We start from the raw sequence: 18,513 nt of genomic DNA, 5'->3' as shown, positions 1-18,513 counted from the left end.
CAGCTCATCCAATAGATCTGAACTGATCCAAATATCAGTTTTTTCTTAAGCTCTCACAGACAAAGCCAAATCCAGATTCTACTATAATTCATGGCTTAGGACTGCCTACTGCAAATCACTGAATGTTAGTCCATTTTGGAGTTCATAACCTGAAATAGAAACTCAGATGATTGATATGGCTAATTTTCAGGTAGGATACTTTTGTTACTAGTGCATCATCTAGACTGTCTTACAGAAGTTTCTCAATAGCTGCTAATCTTGCTTTTAATTTATAAATGTGCTTAGTTTCGCTTCAATGTTACTTGTGGCTTGTCTAAACTTGTACTAGTTTCCCTTATCTGTAACAACAGTAGTTTGGGCCTTTTATGTCTCAACAATTAAGACTTTAAGCTGTGCACACATTGCAGTTCAAAAATGAGCCCCTACATATAACCCTATCACTGAGAGAAGAGGGAAGGCTTGTCTCCTCCAAAATCGTACAGGAACTCTCCATTCTTTTTCCACTAAAAAATGGGTACCTGCCAACTAATGGGGAACCCAGAGATCTCTGACTTCATCTCAAGTTGCTTCAACCCAAGTTCAAGAACCACTGACCTCCAGGAAGGTCTGTCTGCTCCTCTGACCCCCACACTATGGCAGAGGCCATCTTCCTCCAAATTCAGTGTGATGTCCCAGAGAGAAACTACAGCTGTCCACTGTCCAGCAATCTTGCTTTCTGGGGCATGTTTTCTGAGGACCTACTTTTTCCTAGAAGATCAAAGCTGGAACCATCCACTCTGTGAGCCAGGGGTATGGCTGTGCCCTCTAGCCACAACAGGACATTTCAGGACACACTGCAGGAAGTCCAGTATACAAGCCTCAGTGAGTGGACAAGGCTTTTGTTCTAGTGCAGATTCGATGGGAGTGCTCACCAGTTCAACCAAGCTTGAAACCGGTACCTGTGTGCGGTGCTGACTTAACAGAGGAGGCAAACCCCAACAATGTACAATGCACAACAGGGACAAGAGAAAGGTCACCGGCAAGAAGAGGAAAGGGAAATAAAGTGAAAATACTTGAGCCAGGTCAAGGGTATGAGCTTTTAAGTCTGGCAGACCTAGGCTTTTCCAACAGGCTGTGGAGCCTTGAGCACATCTGACCCAGAGCAGGTCCCAGCCCATACTTGCTGAATGAGTGAGTGCTGAATGAAGTTCTGAGCATTTCCTCATCTGCCAAGCAGTAACGTAATTCATTCTCCCTTGCAGAACTGAGAGGAATGAGTAAGAAACACAGTGCTAACAATTACTGACAGAAGACACAGTAGGCTGGGGACTAGAGTTCTAAAGCAAATTTTTCCTGACAGGAACAATTTCACACTAGGGAACCTGAGTTCCTGGACTCTGGGGCCAGGTTGGGAGGCAGGTGGGTGCAATAGAGCAGGGCAGGGGCAGGGCCAGGCATTGAAGCGAGGCCACAGCCCGGAGGGAGCCAGTTCCTGGTGGCTGCGAGGTGGCTCAGACAGCTCCCTGCCTCACCCACCATGGTCCTCCCTCTGGTCTGGCTCTCCCGATGCTGCCGTCACCTCCTCCTGCCATCCTGGGCCCCCACACTTCAGGGCTCCTGGAGGTGCTGTTCCCAGGGTCCCAGGAGGAGCACAGAAGAGACAAGCTCCACACGCAGTGGGAAGATGTCACCCTCCAGGGTAAGTGGCACCAAGGAAGGTGGAGGACATGAGGGCAAATTTGTACCGGGGGGCAGAGAATCCCCTCCATGTCACCACAGGTCAGTGGAAAGCAGACCTGGTGGCTCAGATGATCAAGAATCCACCTGCAGTGCAGGAGACCTGGGTTCAATGCTGGGTTGGGAAGATCCTGGGTTGGGAGGAGGGCATGGCAACCCACTCCAGTATTCTTGCCTGGATAATCCCCATGGATTATCCAGAGGGGCCTGGAGGGCTACAGTTCATGGGGTCGCAGAGTCCTAGATGACTGAGCGACTAAGCACAGCACAGCACATGCCCCCACCGCCCACGCTTGTAGCCTAGTCCCAACCCTCAGCTCCCTAAAGCACCCTCCCTGCCCCCACCCCACTCACAACCCCGACACCCTCTATCTGCACCCTACCCTCCTTGCAGTTCACAGAGTCCTTAACAGAATAACATCCCCTCATCTAACAGTTAATTATTTCTCAGGAGGGTTGGGACAGCCAGTTCTCCCTTTCCCAAATGCACCTTCAAGTCCAGTTACAGCCCCTGGGCCGTGATCTCTAACTACCACCACCCCACACCCCACTCCAGGACTATGCCCAAGACAGGAAACTGCTTTGGCTCTGCAGTAAGATGACCTCAAATTAATGGGGCTGAGGTAGAATTCCTGACTTCCAGTGAGCCTCAGCCCTCAGTTCTGGCTGATGACCTCTCCCTAATGCCCTGCCCCCACCCCCACCCCCCCAGGAGCCCCAGCCCCGCCCCACAGCTGAGCTGGCCCAGGTGGAGGAGCTGCTGGAGCAGCAGCTGGAGCTGTACCAGGCCCTGGTGGAAGGGCAAGAGGGGGCCTGGGAAGCCCAGGCCCTGGTGCTCAAGACACAGAAGCTAAAGGAACAGATGCGGAGACACAGAGAGAGCCTAGGAGAAGTCGCCTAAGCTTTCCACCAGTGGCCCCTTCACCCTCCAGCCCTGAAAACTGCACGCCACCCTCCCCAGCCCTTGGATCAGCAACATCCCAGCCTCTCCCAGGCCCTAAGAAAACAGAAGAAACTGCCACAAAAGATCCAGAAGTTGGATAGTCATGAGAAGTCATGGCCTCTGCAGTGTTTACACTCACATCGCAGTTCAACACCTCCCGGTGACCTCAGCTCACAGCAGGGCACACAGTCCCCACAGGAATTTACTCTGGATTATGTCCCCCAGAACAACTTCACCCCAAATCCAATAAAGGGATGGAACGCTTATAGACACCACAGACACATGAGTTTTTTAGTTTTGTTAAAAAAAAAAAAAATTCTGACAAATCAGGGAAATGGGCTTTAGGAGTGGTGGTGATGCCAGAGGGAAGTCATGGGGTGGGGGACTGGGGCTGTCCGGGGTTGGTAGCAGTAGTGTCTCCTTCACCCCCACGCCTGGTATGGTCTCCTGAAGAGGAACTGTCACATTCCAGAATGGGTGGGTGAGTCCTCTACCGTGTCTGTTCAACTGAAGAGAAAATGCAGCAGTTAGACTAGAACGTGGGAAAAAGTTTTTTAAAAAAATCAAAATAGGCACAAACAACCCTCTCCCAACACATCCAGATGTTTGTGTGGTGTGGGGGTCAGAGGATAGGTCTGGGGGTACAGAAAGAGAAATAATTTGATGAGAAAAGACCCCCATACACAGGTCAACTAAACATCCCAACAGAGCATCAAGGTGGGGGCGGCAGAAATATGGATGATGAACTTGTCAAGTGGCCACCATGCACCAGGGGTTTTAAGAAAAAACCCATTAAGCAATGAAGAGCATCTAAAGGACTGGGGGAAGCAGCTTCATGAGATCATTACTCACTGTAGGAGGAGATGTCTATCTCATCAGGCAGCTCACTTATATTGACTTCAAAGCGATCCTGCACATCATTGAGGATCTTGGCATCATTCTCATCTGACACAAATGTGATGGCCAAGCCCTTGGTGCCAAACCGGCCTGCTCTGGCCACCTGGAAGGAGACACGTGATAGGATGGGCAGGTCCCACAGAAGGAAGACACACAAAAGGAGGGATGAAATGCAAGATAAAGAAACTGAAGGGGTGGGAAAGGACACTGGGATATCTTCCAGGTGTGGGGCTTACCCGATGCAAGTAGGTGTCTGAATCCTCAGGCATGTCGTAGTTAAAGGCGATGTTCACCCGCTCGATGTCCATGCCTCGGCCAAACAGGTTGGTAGCCACGAGAATCCGTCGTTGAAAATCTTTAAACTGCTGATACCGAGAAAGCCTTTATGAGAAAGGAAAGCAGAAAAAGTGTTGAGATTTTCTTCTCTCAAGGGTACCTTTTGCTCGCAAGGACACAAAACATCTTGTCCATCTCTGACTCACCTCTCCTCCTGGGGCATCCCGCGGTGGATGGCAATGGCTGGGAAGTTCTGCTCCACTAGGAGCTGGGCCAGAGCAATGCAACGCTGCACAGACTTCACAAATATCACCACCTGTGTGCGTGCGTGGTGTGTATGAGATTGGAGGGATGTGCGTCCATGTGGGTGTGAGAAAGATTACGTGCAGGAGTTCTCAGTAATTACACTCTTCTAAAAGAAATCTTTAGTCCCCATCACATACTTCCTCTTCTGCTCTAAATACTAAGTCTTTCCCCCTTGGCTCTGACTTTTCCTGAGCAGACAAACATGCTGCAGAGGATGTAGAAAACAGTGACCAAAACTACCAGATACACCAGGAGACAAGAATGAAGCCGCCACACGAGAACAGTAAAAATCTGAACTGAAGTCTGGAAAGATATGACCAATATTCCCAACTCACCAAAACATCAAACACAGTAAGAGCTTACAGAAAATGATTTTTAGTGCAGGCAAATCACATAACAGGTAAAGTGATGAAACACTTCTCCCTAGGTGAGCAGTGCAAAACACAAATTTAAGAACCTAACATGTCTAATTATTGTGGGAATCTCACCAACTTTATTAAGACTCAAGGATTTTATAATTTGAGATTTACTTTCTGTGTCAGGCATGGAACAGAAAAGCAGTTCCCATCATGCTCACGCTTAGCCCCTAAGTCTTTCTTTCATTTAAAATAATTTTTCCACCATTCTCTTTCACATGGCATACATGGCTTCCTCAATAAAAAGGTTTCTGCCAACAACTGGAGATGTACTCATTCTCCCTATTGGACCTTGGACAACTGACCTGGTTGAATTCAAGGACATCCAGAAGGTCAAAGAGCTTCCGGTTCTTCTCGTTGTCCTTCAGTTTCACGTAGTACTGCTGCAATCCATGCAGCGTCAGCTTCGTCTCATCATCCACGAAGATCTCCATTGGCTGGGGGGGGGAGGGGGAAGGGAAGGGGTGGGGAACGGGAGGAGGGCAGAGTGGGGGGGTTAAACCTGGGGGGGTGGAGGAAGTTGATCTCCAATACACCCCATGGGGGGATGGGGAGAAGAGAGAAGATTGAAAACCCAGCCCCACCCCCAAAAATACCCACAATTTAATGTGGTCTTTTGTACATTAGATCTGATTTCCTTCCTATCAGTTGAGTTTTAAAATTTCCCAACTGAAAATTGTTATGGGAAAGAACTCTGCAGGGAGAAAAGGGCAGAGTCCAACCATCCAACGGTGAGATGCCATTACCTCAAACAGAGGTGATGGAGGAAAGAAACAAAGGGAAATGGTTCTCAAAGCGAGAACATGATGCAAACACCTGGGAAATCACGGCAACAGCGACTCGAGGTCAGAATAATTCCACCCGAGCTGGTTTAATACGGGGGAGAGGAGGGGAGAGCAGCATTCGAATAATCTCTCAACTAGGAGAATCATATCTCCATAAGGAAGGTAAATGTCTTCCCATATCTCCATTAGGAAGGTGGAAGATCAGAATGCTTCAATGGGCTTAAGGTCAAAATGCCATGAAAAGAGAGGCAAAGATTACTCAAGATGAGTAGCGACTTGCCCTCAGACCACAAGGAAATAGTTTTAGATGAGATTGGTCTCTGAACGAAAAATTAAACCATCTACAGTGTTACGAGGAAGGTACAATGAGTGGTGCTAAGAAGCAAATTCAGAGCAGCAGAATTACTCAGTCATCTTTAAAAACAAAACACACACAAACACAACCCTTGAAGGGAAGGTAGATAGCATTTACCAAAAAAAAAAAAGTGGTAACTGGCACAAAAGTCAACTCTAAAACCCAATTTCCCTTTGTGTGCTGTGCTTAGTCGCTCAGTTGTCCCCGACTCTTTGTAACACCATGGAATGAAGTCCACTAAGCTCCTCTGTCCATGGGGATTCTCCAGGCAAGAATACTGGAGTGGGTAATTTTTCCCTTCTCCAGGGGAATCTTCCCAACCCAGGTCTCCCGCATTGCAGGTGGATTTTTTATCATCTGAGCCACCATGAAGCCATGGTTAACATAAAACCCCAGGGTACAAGATTTGGGGAAAGGATAAGTGTGTTATAGGAGAAAACCAGAAGCCGAACTTCAGAATGCAGATTAGCAAAGGAAGGATTTCCAAAGAGAAGTTCCATGGCTTCCTTCCTATCTAAATTGAATCCCAAATATAGCTAAAGGTAAGAGTTATGGTCCCACGGGAAGGAGCACAGCAGGGAGGGAGGAAAGAACACACTCCACTGCTTACACAAGGGCCTGCCTAGCCCAGACCCTACCACCACCTGGTTACACCCAAGTGGAGCTCCTCACTTTACTTTTTCCATATCCCTCTGAATATTAAGAGAGTTAAAAAGAAGAAAAAAAAAATCTACCACCCCACTCAAAACACCCCTCCCCACCAACACAAATGGAAAGAAACAGGGAGCACGGCACGCCTTGGGTTCAGGAAAAAAACCGGGAACGGAAAAAGAGGCTGGTTTGGTCCTCAGCTTCCTGGTCAGGTTCCCCGCGGCCTCCGCTGCCGCCATCCACCGCCGGGTGCGTCCGCATTCCCCCGCCGTGCCACGGTGCTTCTCTGCTGCCGGCTCACATCAACCGAGGTTCCGACGGGTGCGAGGAGGTACGGGTAGGAAGGAGTATGGACTCGGGGATTGAGGTGCCAAAGGCCCCCACCCCTGGAGGTGGGGAGGGAGCGGATTCATGTGTGCTGTTTGCTCTTCTTTTGGACATGCCCTGCCATCTGTCTGTCCCTCTCTTGCTCTCCTGCCACCGGGAGGTTGTGAGTTTGGGGAGCAGAAGGCTCCAGCTGTATGCACGATGCCACCTTGAGGGTGCGTGGCTGTAGGGGGTATGTAGAAGACGATGGGTGGGTAGTAGGGCAGAAAATCCTGCCCACCCCCAAAAGGGAGAAGAGGTTCAAAAATGCTGTGATGAAAAAAAAAAAAAAAAGTCGAACACTACCCGCTCTCACATTAACCCGACCAAGTCTTCCGGAGTTTCCCTGGCGCCGCGCAGACCCTAACACTAACTGTCTCTGCCTCTGTGTGTCTCTTCAAGGAGTCATCACTTTCAAATGGGCACGTGCCCCCTTCTTGGCACTTGAAGGACAAGGGAGTCTGGAGGAAGAGGGCGCGGAGGGGGAGAAGGCAGCGGGCGGGGAGTGGAGGGAGAGAAGGTAGAAGGGTATTTACGTCTTGCATGAACTTGCGGCAGACTGGACGAATCTCTTTGCTCAAGGTAGCACTGAACATCATGACCTGCTTCTCATGGGGGGTCATGCGAAAAATTTCCTGGACATCCCGACGCATGTCTACAGGAGAAAGGAAAAAAAAATTATAGTAGAAGAGAGACATATATCATAAATGAAGATCAGAGACAGGTAAGGACTGCTGGAAATGGGTGAGCCGAGAGTTGCAGGTCAGGGTTAAGATTTGCCTTGGGTCTCTCTCTACTCTATTATCTCCAACCACCATGTAATCATGTCCAGGGTTATAACACAGCGGGAAGAACAGTGACTATGGACCAGGTTCCAGCCGTGTATTTTAACCACACAAGAAATTAAATGAAACCCCAAAGCCCACAACTAGAAAATGGGGATAAAGCCCACTGCAGAGGCTTACAAAGATTAAGTCCTTACAAAGCCCTTCTCCCTACTCCTCTCTCCCCAAGCTCCAACTGTCTACCAATATCGCGCACCTATTACATTCCAGCTGTCAGAGTCCATTCCACGCTTCCTCTGGATCACACTGTCCTATCCAGTCAGGCAAATATGACATCTCTACTTGGAGCCCACTTTATAGCTCGCCATCTAGAATAGCCAAAGATCATTTGGAATGACTTATCCCTGGGTATATGCCCGTCCCTAGTCTCATTCACCAAATTTGAGTTCTCATAAAACATCTTCCTTTCTTCATAGCACTTGGCACACTGGAACATCACACCACACAGACTCCCACACACATTCTCCACACTCATTCCAGAACTTAAGTCGAAACATTTATTCAGCTATAAATCTGATGATACACGCTGAGTTGAGGATGCCAAACAAGCAGACTGTCTCCTTTTCCAGCTCCATTTTCTTCCCTGTGACACCCACTATAGAGATTTACGAAGGACACAATGGTGGTGTGACTAACGTCCAAGATCAGCTAAGTCCCTCCTCTCAAAGATAAACATCTACCACAAAAAGGAAGAACATGATACCCTTCTCCTTGATCAACAAGGAAGGTTAACAAGCCTAAGAGAGACTGACCAGGGAAGCCAGAGCCATCAGTCATGGGTGATAGATTAAGAGTCGTCCTGGCACTAAAGTGCTCCAGTATCAAATAAGCATCATTTGGCTCCAAAAGGCAACTTCCCAGATCACTAGACCAGCCCCAGCCCGACTGGGACAACTCACCGAGTTGTTCAAGCATCTTATCGCATTCATCCAAGATAAAGTGTTTTATGTGTTTGAGGTTGAGGCTCTTATTTCGAGCCAGGGCTAGGATGCGGCCAGGGGTCCCCACGACGATATGCGGGCAGTTCTTCTTCAGCACCTCTTCATCCTTCTTGATAGACAGACCACCAAAAAACACTGCGACCTGCCAACCCAGAAGAGAACAATATTTTACAAGGAAGGGTCGGGTCAACCTTCCCAAGGTTCCCATCCTTTCAATTTGCTCTAAACCAATCCTCAGAACATTTCAGAGCTAAATGGAACATGAGATCACCTAATCTGAAGTATCATATCCCCCAAACATTCAATCTAAGAAACAAAAGTGACCTGTTCTAAAGTACATGGCTGATCATGGCTCTGAGGACTAGTATCTAGTTCTGACTTAATCTAACAATTTTCCTTCTCCACTCCAAAGCCAGGCTTCACTGTAAAAATGAGGATGGCAAGAAATTAACAGTGTCAAGTACCAAAAAAAAGCTCACGGCTATCAAGTGTTCCTAACTGACCCTAGATTTTTTAATTCCTTTGAATAAACCCTATTTAGGCTACACATGTTACTCCACCTTAAAACCATTAGGGAAATGGCTGTTGAGCCTTTAATACAGCATCAGAAACTGCTTTTTTAGTTTCAAAAGGGGGAGACCAATCAAGGGATCAGACCGTCACAGCCCTAAGTCTAGGGTAAATCTAAAACCGTTAATTGTGGGACAAGTGGTTTGCAACAAAACAGGAGATATACAGCATCATCTATGAAGAACTCTCGCCAAAAATCTTTAACTTGAATCAGTTAAGCTTTCAAACATAACTTTCAGTTTAGGGACTTCCCTGGCGGTCTAGTGGTTATTGCACTTTCAATGCAAGGAGCATGGGTTTGACCCCTAGTGGGGGAACTCAGATCCCACATGCTAGGTGGCACAGCAAAAAGAAAAAGAAAAAAAAAATTCAGTTTACAGGAAACACTGGGAGTGAAAAACAAGTTAAAACACCACCACAGGAGAGTAACCAGACAAATCCAGAGGTAGGACATTCTGCAGAAGTAGCCCAATCTCTTTTATCAAATCACTGAAGCATAATATTGAGCAGAAGGACAAAAAGACTCTCTCATCAAATTTATATTTGATCTTGACACCAAAAACATCCTCTTTTGAGTCCACAAGGTGATGAATTAGACCTACAGAGGTGGAACTACATCCTAGCTTTCTACTGAGCACAACAACAAACGTTTTCATAGTCATAACAATGGAAACTGTTTTGTTTTCAACCTATAAACAAGACTACTTGCTAAAAGGACAGAAAGTAAATGCTAACGAAACTGACAATGTAAGAACACAGATATACTTGACACATACACATAGAGCTTTGACTATATTTAGAAAATTAAATAGCTTCCCCAAGTTCTGGGAAAAAGAACAGTGTAAACAAGCTAAACAGTCTTACATGAAAAGTCAAAATGGCTTTTAAGATAAATTGAGAAAATAGTGCCTAATACTTGGTTTCACAAAACATCAGAAGTAAAAAAAAGTTAACAAGTGGTACTCTGTGAAGTATGATTAGACAGGAGAACACAAATTCATCATAAGATCTTTTGGATTAACTACCATTTTACCAAGCCCAAGTACTACTATTTTAAACAAATTACTTTAAATTTAGGGCTACTACTCAAATATTCCTAGTTCTAAATATAATAATTAAGGAGGAAATTGTTAATCTGAACAAAACTATATTTTTTCACCCAAAGAGAATACATCAAGCATATACATATGCTTCTCAAACTCCACAATTACCTGAGAATCTTGTTCATACTAGATAGGTCTGGGGTGGAACCCATGTTATCTACATTTCCAACCACTCCCAAGTGACACTGAAACCACAGGTCTGGGAACCACACCCTGAATATCACAGCTATACAATGCACACCCATACTGACACAGTGTAGATACACACTGACACAGCGTATACACATACCAATACAATGGGTTAAAAAGCAAAACAATCGGGAGGGAGGTGGGAAGGGGGTTCAGGATGGGGAACACATGTACACCCATGGCAGATTCAAGAAAATGGCTGGCAAAACCAATACAATGTTGTAAAGTAAAATAAATAATTTTTTTAAAAAAGCAAAACAAGTTTCTCCTTAATCAGAATATAGCAGACACCTCTAAAAGTATAATTCACATCCAAACGTAAATCTCTTACACACCTAAGTTGCAGGAACTTACTATGTCCTACACGTTTATTTGTGTACAGGTATTTAATACCTGTGTGACGTGAAGACTACTGATCTAGCAAGTCCCCAATGCCTTCAACTCCCCACACCCTCATTCCCTCAAGTCTCTTACCCTGGCTTACCTTGACGCTGGGCATGTATTTGGAGAAGCGCTCATACTCCTTGCTGATCTGAAAAGCCAACTCCCGAGTGTGACACATCACCAGTACAGACACCTGGGGTGGGGGGACAGTAGATGGAGACACAGACAGTATATCCCTTCACCAAGGATGTCACAAAAGCATACCCAGCAGATCACAAGTGGCTACAATTCCGGATCTAAATCATTAACCCCATGATTACTACAGAATATTCCCCAGGGCTCTCAGTCAAGAACGATAAAGGTCACCTTAGCATCAAGAACTCACAGCTCTGAAAGCATCATGTAGCTGAGACAACACCCTTCCTGAATACTACTAGCCAAGATGCCTTGCCCAGCACTCTCCCCAAGTGTACCTGTCCAGTAACTGGCTCCAATTGTTGCAGTGTAGCCAGCACAAACACCGCTGTCTTTCCCATGCCTGACTTGGCCTGGCATAGGACATCCATTCCCAGGATGGCCTGAGGGATGCACTCATGCTGGACTAGAAGTAGGGAAGAAAAGGTAAATTAGACTCCAATCTCCAGAGAACTCCACCACATTTTTGCACCAGGCCAAACCCATTTCTCACCACTCAATTCTTAATTCTTGTCAATTTCCATACCCCTTTCTCTCTGCTCCGTGAAAGTGAAAGTGAAGTCACTCAGTCGTGTCTGACTCTTTGCAACCCCATAGACTGTAGGCTACCACGCTCCTCCGTCCTTCGGATTTTCCAGGCAAGAGTACTGGAGTGGGTTGCCATTTCCTTCTCCAGAGGACCTTCCTGACCAAGGGATCGAACCCAGGTCTCCCGCACTGTAGGCAGACGTTTTACCAACTGAGCCACCAGGGAAGTCCCTCGATCAAAGTGATTCCCAAATCAAGACCTTCCCAGTTCCTTCTAGTATCAGCCTCTTCTAACTCCAGGGCCCAAAGTCCTGTATCAACCCTCTGGGCATCTACCAATTGGTCATCTTAGGTGTTCCTCTGTCCCAATGTTCCTTAATCTGTAACAATCCATGATTTTTGAGTGCCTGTCACAGGCTACTTCTCCTATTCAGACTGTCATGCTTTGGATGACACAACTGTGCAACCTTGGGCAAAATGAAGAACTTGGTAAAAGTGAAGTTGCTCAGTCATGTCCAACTCTTTGCGACCCCATGGACTGTAGGCTGCCAGGCTCCTCAGTCCGCGGGATTTTCCAGGCAAGAGTATTGGAGTGGGTTGCCATTTCCTTCTCCAGGGGATTTTCCCGACTCAGGGATTGAACCCAGGTCTCCCAAATAGCAGGCAGACGCTTTACTGTCTGAGCCACCAGGGAAGAACTTGGTACTTGACCCAAAAGCCAGCTATCTTTAGACCAGCCATAAAAGTTTGCAGAGACCAGAGCTGACTTGGTCCAAGGGTCCAAACAGCTCCTCTTTGAAAATTTTAAATTAAAAGAAAAAATTTAAAACAAGGAGACAAGGAGAAGAGACACTCTAAGTTTCCTTGAAATCACTAGCACTTACATACTATCATGAATAAAGACTAACCTATATCAACATCTTCTACTGCTGAAATAGGTTCTGGTACTTATTTCCTGATCTATCCAATATATAAATCTGTAAGGGACCATAACTATTATCTGTTTTCTTGTATCCTTAAAGCACCAATGAGTACTCTATGCCCAACAGGAAATTTACCTTCTGACGGATGCTCAAAGCCACAGTCAACAATGGCCCGGAGCAACTCTGGCTTGAGCAGGAAGTCACGAAAGCCAGAGCTGTGGATGGAGACATAGGAGCCCTTGACATCCTTCTTGGCAGGGGCCTCAGCCCCATCTCCCCCAGCTGCCGTCTCCACCTCATCATCTTCATAATCCAAGAGCTCATTGTCCACATCGTTCTCCGCCATAACTGAGCCGGCAGGCGAAGGGGAAGGGTCTCCAGATGGGTTAACGCAGAATAAAGGAAGACAAGAGGAGGAAGGGGAGGGGGGGCTTGAGGAACAGAAGAGGAAAAGAAACACACTAGTTTCTGACAGAAGAGCTGGGGGGGAAAAAACGGGGAGGAGACATCAGTCATGAGCAGAGCCTTCACCATCTATCCTGTCCATCCCCACACTCTTCTTTCCCTAAACTATGACACATGTACCTGGAAACAAAAGTAACAAAGGAAAAAAAAGTAACAAGAAAACACAAGACAAAGAAACAAAAGGCAAACATAACATACGGAATGGGAAAAGTGTGTTCCCCAGGGGTGGTGATTGGGACATAGGTTCCCAAAAAGAGGATCGGAGAAGCAGAAACCGGAAAGCTAGAAAGGCAAGGTCAGCTTCTAAATTCCTGCTCCAGGACAGCAGTAAGGACAAAAAAACTAAAAACACATAAAAAACAGACTACTACTAACAATTTACAAGACTGGAGAATGTTAAGTGATAAAATGAAAATTTATCAATTAAAGACCTTGTGCTTTCCCTATATCTCAAGGTGTCGACAGCAGCCATCAGTCAAGGGTGATAGATTTACGGTCGTCATTGCGCAAAGCGCTCACTTTTCAAAATGGAAACATCATGTGGCTGCCATCCATCTCTCCCAACACTCCAGTCTCCCACTCCTCAGACACTTCATACCTGCGCGTAAAAAATCCTTCGGTGATGGTGGCGGAGGAGGGTGGGGGCTAGAGAATGGCTCGGCCAGGAGAAAAAACCCACTCCTCCATCAGTCACATCACCGTTGCGTTACTTCTCAGGTATGAGTCGTTTCCGAAAAACACACAATGACACCACCCGTACACATTTAGAAGTGCTCCAAATAACGGTGGGCAAATCGAGGTGAGAAATGTCCAGGTAGGCCTAGAAGCCGGCTCCTCTTGGTATTCCCGCCGCGGACCCAGGACCCAGAAATAAGCGGGAAAGTGAGAAGACCCCGCCCTCCACCAATACCCAGGACCAGAGGACGCCTAGCGCCGCCTCTCAATGTCACTGGGGCCTCGAGTAATCGAGGGGCCCACCGAAGGAGAGAGAAGCAAAAAAAACACAATGGCGCCGGGGCCACCATCTTGGATTGGGTTCCCCCTCCCCCCCGCAGCTTCCCTCCCTCCCTCCCCCCCAAACTTTCTTCATCTCGAAAAAGATGCAAGCGATGGAACTAACGACCCAATCAGACTGCAGCAATCAGACCATGGCCTGTACAAGGGCTATCAAGAGCTTGTGCGGCAGGATGGCCGCAAAGAAACGCAGATGGAGGCGGATGGTGCCGAAGGCCAAAGCTTACCTGAGCAAGGCAAAGACGTATGGCGGCTGCAACAGCGACGAAGAAGGGAATCTGCCTTCACTTCCGGTTCCCGGTTTCCCTCCACCCCGGCCTCCCGCCTTCGTTGATGCGAGCGCGCAGGCGCAAAGAACCGGAAGACAGGCCTTCCCCAGTTGTGTAGTTCAGCGCGCTCCAGGGTTGCCTTTAGAAAATGACTGCGTGAAAAAAAAATTTTTTAAGCCACTTCTTACTCCTTCGCTACTACCAGAAACACATCAAGGAAACTATAATCCTTCCCATTGTTATATTTTTTCCCGCTTGTCCAGTTCTTTGCCGCGCCTCTCCATTTAGATTCTTGCCACTCAGGTATTCTCTCTGGGCACCCCTCCGCGGGCGCAGGAGGACCCAAGGTGGCGGGACTTCGAGTTCCCACGGGGTCCTTGGCCCGGTAGTCAAGGTGACCTGGGGGCACTGGTTAGGGAACGGCCAGCGCCAGGTGTGGGTAGTGAGTAGTTCTGACGGATCCTACCCCTTACCTTTTCCCCAGTCTTGGAGCTGGTGGGCGGCATTTACCCAAAGTAATAGTTGGCTGATGTATCTGATGTCTTAAGGGCCGTGGGCTTGGGCTGTAAGTCAGGAAGGTGTTCTGAAGCCACTGAGTGCAGGACTGGGGGTCTAGCTTCTGCCCCAAGGGTTAACGATAAATATTAGGGCATGAGGGTTACATGCTGTTGGGTTAGTCGCTAAGTCGTGTCAGATTCTTGCGACCACATGGACTGTAGCCCACCAGGCTCCTCTGTCGATGGGATTCTCCAGGCAAGACTACTGGAGTGGATTGCCATGCCCTCTTCCAGGGGATCTTTTCCACCCTGGGGTTGAACTCAGGTCTCCTGCATTGCAGGCTGATTCTTTACCTACTGAGCCACCAGGAAAACCTGAGTGTTATATAATATTTTATAAATGTTGTTATTTCAACCAAAATGTGCTTAACCCTTTACCCAATAACCCCTCCCTTGGTTCATCCTGGATATTTTTACTGAATGAAACATTTGATATCTCTCGCCTCGCTTTTATATGCTAGAGAAGTCAGATGTGACTTAACAACTGATAACAAACGTTTGACCCTTTACCTGTTATCACTTAATCATTTAACACCAAGGTGTACCATTATTCTCATTCTGTATCAAGCAAAGAGATTCAAAGAAATAAATCAACATGTCCAAAGTAATACAGCTAACAAGGTGACAGAGCCAGAACGTAGACACCTCTTTATTCTCTACTGTATCCCATCTCCCTGATTAAAGAGTGCTTAATAAATACACTACAGATAACCTCATTGGTTCAAGGCTCGTTTTCTGTGGCCAAAAGAAATAACAGTGATTCCAGGATGATGTTACAGAAGGGCAGTTTTTCCAACACACAATATCTTTTTTCTTCAGTAGCATTTATCAGCTGCCAGTCCTGCGTCAAGTGCTATCCTAAGATCTGGGTACATAGCAATGAACAGCCCTATCATCACAGAGTTCACTTAGTAGGGGAGACATGTCAAGTACAGATAAATGCTATGAAGGAAAACAAAGCAATTTTCAGTTCAGTTCAGTCAGTCAGTCGTGTCCGACTCTGCGACCCCATGAACCACAGCACGCCAGGCCTCCCTCTCCATCACCAACTCCCAGAGTCCACCCAAACCCATGTCCATTGTGTCGGTGATGCCATGCAACCATCTCATCCTCTGTCCCCTTCTCCTCCTGCCCTCAATCTTTCCCAGCATCAGAGTCTTTTCAAATGAGTCAGCTCTCCGCATCAGGTGGCCAAAGTAATGTTACTACCTTTACTTTACTTTAAGAAGTAATGGCATTACAAAGCAATGCCAAAGCAGTGTTACTACCCTTCAGATTTTCTTTCTAGTTACCATCTATAGTCCTCAGGTTTGCAAAGGAGGAGCCACGTGTTTCTCACTTAAGAGAAAAACTTATGTGCCATTTGCTTTTGTTTCTCCAACAAGCTTCAAAGGACAGCCCTTTTGAGTGTAGAATACATAAGTAAGGAACAAAAATGACTGAAAATGAGAAGCAAAAGGAAGCTGGCTCGACCCACCAGTTGATTTGCCCATAATTATTTTATTGACACTTTTATTGTTAAAAAGGGAAAGTATGGTGTTGAGGATGTAAAAGGAAGGTCATGCACACAAGGGGACACAACATCACTTTAGATCTCAGGAAGCAGTAAGCATCCGATGGTTCTTTGGGGAAACAGGAAAAGGGGGAAAGCCAATAAAGAGAAAGACCAACTTAAGAGAGACAAAAAGGCTAAAAAAATGCAAACATCTTCCTGGAACCACAATAGAGAGGCTAAATAAAGCTATCATTTCATCTTTTCGGGGATCATAAGGTCTGTTGGAAAAGAAAGATGGGAAGAACCAATTCTCTAAAGAATTAGGAGGGTCACAAGATGAATGAGTAGAATTAGAAAGCCACAGACAGAAGTGAGAAAACAGCTGTGTTTAGGTTTTGGCAGATGGGCAGGTGGTCATTATAATATCACAGATTTGTCATTTATTGAATCCAGCTACTAGAAACCATGCTGGGCTCTTTACAGAATAATTTCTAGTTAATGCAACAACAAGGTAGTATTATTCCAGCCTTACAAAGGACACGGGGGTTACAGTTTAAGTAGCCTGTCATGGTTGCCCAGCCAGCAAGTGGCAAAGTCAGGAGAGAGACCCAAGCCTGCCTGGCCCTGAAGTCAGTATTTTCCACATCCCTACTTCTCCAAGATACAAATTTCACAAAGGATCTGAGTGAAGGTGACTTGGCAGTTTACACGGTCCCAGTGAAAGAGCAATAAGGAGATTTGGGTCTAAGCAGGGTATGTTTAAGTTTCACAGGAGAATTATCGGATCCTGCTTCCTAGAATTTCTAGGGAATGCAAGGGAGAGAAGGATTATGGTGGAAGTTGATTTTGACTTAGGGATTTCTTGGCAGGAGGGAACTGGGAGGAGGAGTCAGGCCCTAGGTTAGGTCCTAGGCAGCAATCCGGTAGTTGGGGTGGACCTGGGGCCTGACGTCGCAGACCATGCCGAGAAGCTGGGCTAGGACACGTTCGCGGTTTCTCTGCTGGGAGCTCTGCATGCCCTGCACCTGGCGCCTTGTAGCCTGCTCCACCTCAGCCGACAAGTTCCCTTGAGAGCCCATGGCCTGGGGAGTGGGAGAAAGGGTGGAAGAGAGAAAAGAAAAAGCAGAAACAAAAAAAGAAGCATCCAGGCACGTGGAAGGGTCCTAGAGCAAGGCCAGGAAGCAAGGCCCTCTCCAGAGTCATGCCCACCCACGGAAGTATCTAGATAGACACCACTCGCATCACGGAAATATCTGGACACCAAAGAGACCAACATAATGCCCTCTCCTCTAAGATCTGACATGCAGCATCATCCTACAACAGACTGTAGGATCCTTGCCACCCATGCCCATAAAATTCCGCCCTCCACCCCAAATGTCATCATACCCTGCATAGACCTCAGCCATCCCCCTTCAAGACTCTCTTACATACAACTAAGCTTGACCTCACCAGGGTCCCCTTCGACCCCTGACCACCTTTTTCTTGTGGAACCACCCTGTACACATCCCACCAGATATACCCACCAACATGCACACTGGGGGTCCCATCTCAACTCCCCCACGACTCACTGCCTGCTGCTTGCTCTGGAATTCTTGCTCTCTCTCTCTGCGGTACTGGTCCACTTCCATTTGTGCCTCTTCCTTTGCCTGCTTCAGACGCCGGGCCTTCCCTGGAGGCAGAAGAAAGGACTGAAAGGGGGGGTAGGACCCCTGCCACACACACACATACACACACACACACTGTGAGAGTAGGGGGTCAGTCCCTCCCCCAAAGTTACTGCCTTCTCTCTGTCAGCCAAGAACTGGATTCTCACCACCCACCCATCTCTTCCCTCCTAAAAGCAACCGCAGCCCCCAGCTCTCTCTCCGTCAGTCTTGGGTTATCCCAAGGACTCAAATGTTTGCTGTCTCTCTACCCCCAATTTTCTTTCCAGATTCCTAAGGACGAAATGAGACTCACTTTTTCTGGCATCTGCCACCTTCTCAGCCGCCCGCTTCTCGGCTTGCAGGAGCTGCTGGATACCCTGGGATTGACTGGCCATTTCTGTTATGACCGATGTTGTTTGTTTCTGAAGCCACCAAGGTACCAGATGGCTCCCCCTCTTCCCTCCCCCCACAACGCCTAATCCTCCTCCAGCTGTTTGCTGCAGCCTTTCACTCCCCCTGGGTCTTAGTGCTCCCCTTTTCGCTCAGCCTCCTGAATCGGGTGTCTCCCCCAAACTCATCCTCCCATTGATGGCTGATCCTCCTTTCCCACCTCTCACGCTGGCAGTACTCAGAATTACCGCCTGGTGGCAGCAGAGACCAGGTCCAAAGCTGCCCGCT

General features: G+C 47.3%; 3 protein-coding genes and 2 non-coding genes across 8 annotated transcripts; 1 reads left to right on the top strand and 4 right to left on the bottom strand.

Annotated features, from left to right (window-relative positions):
• The first annotated feature begins 1,307 nt into the window (after window positions 1–1,307).
• MCCD1 (mitochondrial coiled-coil domain 1) lies at window positions 1,308–2,920 on the top strand. Its single transcript, XM_020907683.2, has 2 exons — window positions 1,308–1,678; window positions 2,429–2,920. The coding sequence occupies exons 1-2, from the start codon at window positions 1,517–1,519 to the stop codon at window positions 2,615–2,617; spliced, it is 351 nt and encodes a 116-aa protein (XP_020763342.1). The 5' UTR covers window positions 1,308–1,516; the 3' UTR covers window positions 2,618–2,920.
• Window positions 2,921–2,942: 22 nt separating this feature from the next.
• DDX39B (DExD-box helicase 39B) lies at window positions 2,943–14,205 on the bottom strand. 2 transcript variants are annotated; one of them, XM_070456800.1, is made up of 11 exons: window positions 14,096–14,205; window positions 12,525–12,869; window positions 11,217–11,344; window positions 10,844–10,936; window positions 8,456–8,639; window positions 7,248–7,366; window positions 4,860–4,991; window positions 4,039–4,148; window positions 3,793–3,937; window positions 3,512–3,659; window positions 2,943–3,166 (listed from the first exon to the last, which is right to left on the bottom strand). In XM_070456800.1, the coding sequence occupies exons 2-11, from the start codon at window positions 12,733–12,735 to the stop codon at window positions 3,150–3,152; spliced, it is 1,287 nt and encodes a 428-aa protein (XP_070312901.1). In that variant the 5' UTR covers window positions 12,736–12,869; window positions 14,096–14,205; the 3' UTR covers window positions 2,943–3,149. The 2 variants fall into 2 exon arrangements, with proteins under 2 accessions (XP_070312901.1, XP_070312902.1); XM_070456801.1 differs by lacking the exon at window positions 14,096–14,205 and adding an exon at window positions 13,453–13,871.
• LOC139031623 (small nucleolar RNA SNORD83) lies at window positions 8,321–8,397 on the bottom strand. The gene has a single exon (XR_011484131.1). It is a non-coding gene; the product is annotated as a small nucleolar RNA SNORD83 (small nucleolar RNA).
• Window positions 13,321–13,399, bottom strand: LOC139031622 (small nucleolar RNA SNORD83). The gene has a single exon (XR_011484130.1). It is a non-coding gene; the product is annotated as a small nucleolar RNA SNORD83 (small nucleolar RNA).
• Window positions 14,206–16,174: 1,969 nt separating the features above from the next.
• ATP6V1G2 (ATPase H+ transporting V1 subunit G2) lies at window positions 16,175–18,327 on the bottom strand. 3 transcript variants are annotated; one of them, XM_070456803.1, is made up of 3 exons: window positions 18,149–18,327; window positions 17,713–17,858; window positions 16,175–17,271 (listed from the first exon to the last, which is right to left on the bottom strand). In XM_070456803.1, the coding sequence occupies exons 1-3, from the start codon at window positions 18,228–18,230 to the stop codon at window positions 17,098–17,100; spliced, it is 402 nt and encodes a 133-aa protein (XP_070312904.1). In that variant the 5' UTR covers window positions 18,231–18,327; the 3' UTR covers window positions 16,175–17,097. The 3 variants fall into 3 exon arrangements, with proteins under 3 accessions (XP_070312904.1, XP_020763341.1, XP_070312905.1); XM_020907682.2 differs by having other exon boundaries at window positions 17,758–17,858; XM_070456804.1 differs by lacking the exon at window positions 18,149–18,327 and adding an exon at window positions 18,010–18,074.
• Between the last annotated feature and the right edge of the window lie 186 nt (window positions 18,328–18,513).

The sequence above is a fragment of the Odocoileus virginianus genome, chromosome 27, assembly GCF_023699985.2.
Source record: "Odocoileus virginianus isolate 20LAN1187 ecotype Illinois chromosome 27, Ovbor_1.2, whole genome shotgun sequence".
NCBI classification, from domain to species: Eukaryota; Metazoa; Chordata; class Mammalia; order Artiodactyla; family Cervidae; genus Odocoileus; species Odocoileus virginianus.
This window is presented reverse-complemented; position numbering and strand designations above follow the sequence as displayed.